Genomic DNA, 6,421 nt, shown 5'->3' on the forward strand with positions numbered 1-6,421 from the left:
TGACTTCAAGCCTATCAACTCCCGAGATTAGGCTGGCAATATTAAAGTACCTAGAACATCCAATAGTCAAAGGTATATGAAATACAAATGGTATAGAGATAAATAATCCTATAATAACTACAACCGAAAACTTCTTACCTGGGAATATTGAAGACACATGTTAAAAGGAACCACCAGCTTTCATATGTTCTCATGTTCTGAGCAAGGAACTTAAACGTTAATCTTTTTTACATGGCACATATTGCACTTTTACTTTCTTCTCCAACACTTTGTTTTTGCATTATTTAAACCAAATTGAACATGTTTCATTATTTATTTGAGACTACATTGATTTTATTGATGTATTATATTAAGTTAAAATAAGTGTTTATTCAGTATTGTTGTAATTGTCATTATTACAGATATATATATGTAAAAATCGGCCGATTAATCGGTATCGGCTTTTTTTGGCCCTCCAATAATCGGTATCGGTATCGGCGTTGAAAAATCATAATCGGTCGACCTCTTTTTGAAAGCACTGTATTCACCGTTTGATTAAGACACTAGTCAAACATTAATCTGACATCTTGCAATCTGTGTCCTGGCTGAACATCTTGTAATTATGATTTTGTTCTGACACCTTAAACCATACTCTCCTACCCCACCAGCTAATTTTACAGGCCACCATAAGCATTTTGCATCCCAAATGACACCCTATCCCCAACATGGAGCACTACTTTTGACCAGAATGCTATGGCCCCATGGTCAAAAGTATTGCACTGTATAGGGAATAGGGAATAGTATGCCATTTGGGATGCAGCACATGACATCTGGAGATGGAGGGAAAGATGGATTTAAGATTTATGTAAGGCGGTTTATAAAACAACACTGACTGACTGACAAGCACAGCAGAAGACTTGTCTTGGGGAGGAGTTAGTGTAGCCTAGCTCTGCATTGGTGCATTGGTTCAATGAGGACAATGTAGTTACCCCTAAACCGCAGGGCTGGGTCAAATCGAACGTGACATTCTTCTTTTGACGTGTCTAGTGGAGAGGTGGGAGCTGTCACATGGACTGAGGGACACGGGGGTCTTACCGAGGGGACTACTTTATAAACCCCAGAAGATACAGCGTCCTCTATATGACAAGACCTCTAGTAGAGTGTCAGCTAGGTGGCCTCTATACTCAGTTGCGATGCATGCCTTACACAGATTTGTTAGTCAACAGTCTGTGTTTCATTCTATTTCAACATTTTGTTATGCATTCTGAAGACTTAAATATAACTTTCTCGAGAGTTTACATTTATTTTTCAGTGTCATTTCAATTTAGTTTGAGAACATTTTATACATCAAATGTGGCTTCTTGGTTCAGCTCCCGAAGTCATGGAAGAGCGCCTGTCACCTTCTGCACGTTTTGTCCGAAGCCCCTGGAATAACCATAATCAAGCCGCAACGAGGGTTCACAGTATTGAAGCAATATTGGGATTTAAAGACGAAAATATGTTTCATCAATCTGTGTCCTACAATGGATCAGGAAAACCCGCTGAGCCGAGAGGAAACGGAATTATGTCATCCCCGAAGAAAGAACTCAACCCAAAAAGTTTTGACAGTAAGTGACAGTGAAAATATTTTTTAAATTGATTTAAAATTGATTCAAAATGTTCTCTTTCATACCAGTAGGCTATTTATTGTTATTTATTCCATGTTTAGGCCTACATATGTGTGCCAGTAGCCATTTGAATCAGAGTAAAAGGTTGGAAAATATAGCTCAGAAGTTCATAAATTGATCCAGCCTATAATGTATTTTTCAGGTGTCTGCTGCAGCAGTTCGGGGGCCTCTGTCAGTCCTGACTTACCTGAAGGGGAGGATAAATTGTACGTTGATGAGAATCCAAAGACGAAACACCGGCGCAATAGGACCACGTTCACCACCTTTCAGCTGCACGAGCTGGAGAGAGCGTTCGAAAAGTCGCACTATCCTGACGTCTACAGCAGAGAGGAGATCGCGCTGAAAGTTCATCTTCCCGAGGTCCGAGTACAGGTACATTATGAGCAAGCAACTGAGTCCGTTGTTGAAAATGTGTATGAAGTTCGACTCTGTGTAAAATAAGTAAAAAAAATCGAGGTCTATCAATTAATGTTTCTTGCATGGGCTCAACATAAGTTCTTGTCTTATCCTATTTGTGACACATTTAACAAAAGTTGTGTGTCTGAGTCTTATCAATAAAGTTTAAATACAATGTGGTTCGTGAAATAATCATCCTCTTTAGTTGAATATTAATCTTTTTAATTTACAACCTTAGGCTAATGTCAGGACTACTAAAATATGTTATTGCAATTTATATTAGGCCTAACTTCTTCACTATTAAGTAAATTGTCACATACGGTATTTGATGATAATAGCCCTTTTTTTCACATTAATGTTGACACTAAGTCAATGCTGAGACCAAGGTCTCTTTTCTAGATGAGCCATGTATAGCACTACACACCAAAATACAATACACACAATCAAATACACGGTATTATACACAACAATACACCAAAAGCAAAACACAATCATAGTAAAACAGATACATTCTTCAGTAAAAAGGTCCCTTATTAACAATCTTTTGAAATGCTCTAGACACCAATTCCTCCAATTTTGAAGTGTACTGTCTATCATTCCACACATAAGATGCAAGAAAATGAATTCTGATTATCCTAACTCTCTAGACTCCGAATGAGTTTACAGAGTTAACCAACCATGTAAATGGGTTTGATAACTTGGCATTTTAAATCTTAACAGTGATGTTAGTTAAGTCGAGAGTTTGTGGAGCAGGGCTTTATATAATAATTGTTGTCTATACGTTTAAACCGTTTCAAGTCTTTGAAATGATTATCAATAAGATTCTATACTCAAACTATACATTGAGTCTACTAAGCCATTAATGATGTTAAGTAAATAATCATGTATTTTATCTGCAAGATCTCATTGAGTTCAAGACCTGTTCTGTATACTTACATTATATAGATATTATTTAGATAACTAAAGTTATTCCAATGATGCATCATTATGTTTAAGACATTTCATTTGTAACAGTATCATAGTGCATCATGTATTACACAAAGGTTGACAGTTATCATTCATATATTCAAATAGTAGATATCTTCCCATTAAAGATATGACATATTTTCAAATAGCCTACCAAAGCAAAGTTTTACAATAGACTGTTGTTGTGCTAATATTTGGAGAGATAGGCAATTGAGTTTCGTTGACACAGAAATGTTTTATTAAGTTGACATACATTTTGGCAAAGAGGTCGAACTAAGTAGAGACGTATTCTGATTAAGCTTTCTGTCATCTGCCTTTCAGCAGTGTTATCATTGTTAGGGTTAAATCATGTGCAGATGTAGGATCTTCATTTCATCACCATGTTGCAAGAGAACGTTCCTGCACTGCAGGAAATGTAAAACTTGTAATGTATATTTGAAGTTTAAAAAGCCTTCTGAAGTTTGTAATTTCCACTTTGAAATTTCAGACTTGATTTTCCCTTAAGAAAATTGTATCAACCCTACATAAATGACAGTTAATTCTAATCCATATAATAATTCATTCTTCCTGTTGCTACAGGATACATTTCCTGCTGTAGCAAACTGGCTCAAATTAAGGTCCTACATCTGTATGGTATTTCAATATTTTACTGATATGGTCAAAGTGCCCCTGAATCTCGTTTCTGTGTATAATCGCCCCAGTTCTCATAATGTTGAATTCCAGAATGTATTAAAATAATGTTGTGATGATTCCATCCCAGGTGTGGTTCCAGAACCGTCGGGCCAAGTGGCGTCGCCAGGAGAAGCTGGAGGTGAGCTCCATCAAGCTCCAGGACACTTCCTCCTTCCTGTCCTTCAGCCGCTCCTCCTCCCAGTCTCTGGGCTCCGGGCTACAGGTGGAGCCATGGCTCAGCACTCCCACCACCACTGCCACCCCCCTGCAGTCCCTTTCCGGGTTCATCACCAGCCCATCTCAGGGCCTCCAAAGAACCTCCAGCTACACTCCTCCACCCTTTCTCAACTCCCCCAGTTTCGGGCATATTGGTTCTCTGTGTCCTCCTCCGCCGCCCCCGTACCAGTGCTCAGCGTCTGGGTACGTGGACAATTTAACTATGGAGGAGTTGGATCCTCGTAATTCTAGTATTGTGTCTCTGAGGATGAAGGCTAAGGAGCATATTCAGTCTATTGGAAAACATGGTGAGGATGGATGCTGGCTTGCATCCCTCTGAGGCAATGCAAAGACTAAAGACTTCTACTGAATGTACTGTTGCTGCGTTATAGACATTAAAGTCCAATGTGCTAGAGGACTCTTCTCCACAAGATGATGAACAAAGTTTTTTTGTCTTCTTCAATGGTTTAGATTATCATCCCAGTCAGTGTTTTTTGTGCATTCTCAGTATATTCAAGTTATATAATGTACTTTCCTCATCAATGTAATGTTTGCATTCACCAAGATACATCTGGTTTACTCTGGTCTACTTTTCATACTTACCTTGTGCAGGTGCGTAAAGGTATCCAAATAAGCTGCGTAGGTCCGGTTGGCTAGGTGAAGTGAACATCTGTGCTTGCATACTCCCTTAAAGGGATACTTTGGGATTTTGGCAATGAAGCCTTTTAACTACTTCCCCAGAATCAGATGAACTCATGGATACCATTTTTATGTCTCTGCACCCTGTTTGAAGGAAGTTAGAGGTAGTCTATGGTATCTACTAGCATGCTAGCAATATTACTGTTTGTTCCTTTGTTACAATATTACTGTTTGCACATTTGTGGCCTGCTGGAGGTCATTTTGCAGGGCGCTGGCAGTGCACCTCCTTGCACAAAGGCGGAGGTAGCGGTCCTGCTGCTGGGTTGTTGCCCTCCTACGGCCTCCTCCACGTCTCCTGATGTACTGGCCTGTCTCCTGGTAGCGCCTCCATGCTCTGGACACTACGCTGACAGACACAGCAAACCTTTTTGCCACAGCTCGCATTGATGTGCCATCCTGGATGAACTGCACTACCTGAGCCACTTGTGTGGGTTGTAGACTCCGTCTCATGCTACCACTAGAGTGAGAGCACCGCCAGCATTCAAAAGTGACCAAAACATTAGCCAGGAAGCATAGGAACTGAGAAGTGGTCTGTGATCACCACCTGCAGAATCACTCCTTTTTTGGGGGTGTCTTGCTAATTGCCTATAATTTCCACCTTTTGTCTATTCCATTTGCACAACAGCATGTGAAATTTATTGTCAATCAGTGTTGCTTCCTAAGTGGACAGTTTGATTTCACAGAAGTGTGATTGACTTGGAGTTACATTGTGTTGTTTAAGTGTTCCCTTTATTTTTTTGAGCAGTGTATATTTAGTCTCCAATGTTTATTGAAAACATGAATAAAGTTGCACAATTAATTTTTTGACATGTTAGCATAGCATAGCATAGACGTGACAGTCAAAACACCTCATAACAACACATGGTTTTCGGGAAGTTCTCAGCTAACCCGTCTATGGAGGGAATGTTTCAGAATGTTTAGGGACCAATGAAAGAAAGCCTTGTAAATACATGCATTCTTCTTTCCTTTTCAGCACCAATTGGTAGATAAAAAAATACTCTGATCTTGTATATTATTTAGGGTTAGGAAAGTAATTATATATTTTTTTTTTACTGTTTTTTTTACCTATCAACTAGGTAGGTTCTGCTCTACTTGATCAGTGCACACAGGTTTCCATAGGCTACAGCCTCAGCTTGGATCTCCAAATTTCACTCCTGCAAATGATGAAGCCATAGGCCTACAATTCTGAGTAATGACACAGCTATTTATACTTCACTGTGGAAAAGAGGCCGAAACACCTGTCATGTTGACATGCTTTTCAGTTTGCTGAAATATGACTGGTTTCACATTTGTCTCCAACGATCATAAAATAAAATAGATCTAAAACAACTGTCATTTATATTTACAATCCCCTTGTCCTAACTATTTACTAATTTACCTAGGTCTTATTAATAGCTCTTATCAATTTATAAATTACAGTGCATGGAGATTTGGTGTTATTTCTATTGGAAAATAATTATGTAGATCCTGTTCCACTTGGAACTGACAGGTTGCTCGACCTTATTCGTCTTTTTTAAAAGTGGTGGAATTATGAGGGAATTAAGTCAAGGTCTGAATATCTGCAGACACACCTCTGCCTCGCCTCCACTTCTGTGAATAGCATTGAATAGGTTGTGAATAGCATGATATTCTCATCCGCAAGGTCAAGGTCAGAATACGCTTAAAAAGAAAAGTGTATAAAAAGGGGGATTCGGGTATGAATTCCCCCCCCCCCCTTACTGAATGAAGGATGACATTGAAGAGAAAGTGGAAATGTTCAAATGTAAAATTGCCTGCGACCTGGTTTCTATGTTAACATTTTGCATCCCTATTTGAACAATTATCTT

At 39.0% G+C, this 6,421-nt stretch overlaps 1 protein-coding gene across 1 annotated transcript; it reads left to right on the top strand.

Moving 5' to 3' along the window:
* Positions 1–1,330: 1,330 nt before the first annotated feature.
* LOC120025647 (retinal homeobox protein Rx3-like) lies at positions 1,331–4,236 on the top strand. Its single transcript, XM_038970193.1, has 3 exons — positions 1,331–1,586; positions 1,789–2,018; positions 3,769–4,236. Exons 1-3 carry the CDS (start codon positions 1,331–1,333, stop codon positions 4,234–4,236), a joined length of 954 nt encoding a protein of 317 aa, XP_038826121.1.
* Positions 4,237–6,421: the final 2,185 nt, after the last annotated feature.

The sequence above is a fragment of the Salvelinus namaycush genome, chromosome 31, assembly GCF_016432855.1.
Source record: "Salvelinus namaycush isolate Seneca chromosome 31, SaNama_1.0, whole genome shotgun sequence".
Taxonomy (NCBI): domain Eukaryota; kingdom Metazoa; phylum Chordata; class Actinopteri; order Salmoniformes; family Salmonidae; genus Salvelinus; species Salvelinus namaycush.

Bases quoted from the DNA above. Each gene is read 5' to 3' on its own strand.
- LOC120025647 (XM_038970193.1), top strand. From the start codon at position 1,331: ATGTGGCTTCTTGGTTCAGCTCCCGAAGTCATGGAAGAGCGCCTGTCA. The intron at 1,587-1,788 runs GTAAGTGACAGT...TGTATTTTTCAG, and splicing joins CAACCCAAAAAGTTTTGACA to GTGTCTGCTGCAGCAGTTCG. The intron at 2,019-3,768 runs GTACATTATGAG...ATTCCATCCCAG, and splicing joins TTCCCGAGGTCCGAGTACAG to GTGTGGTTCCAGAACCGTCG.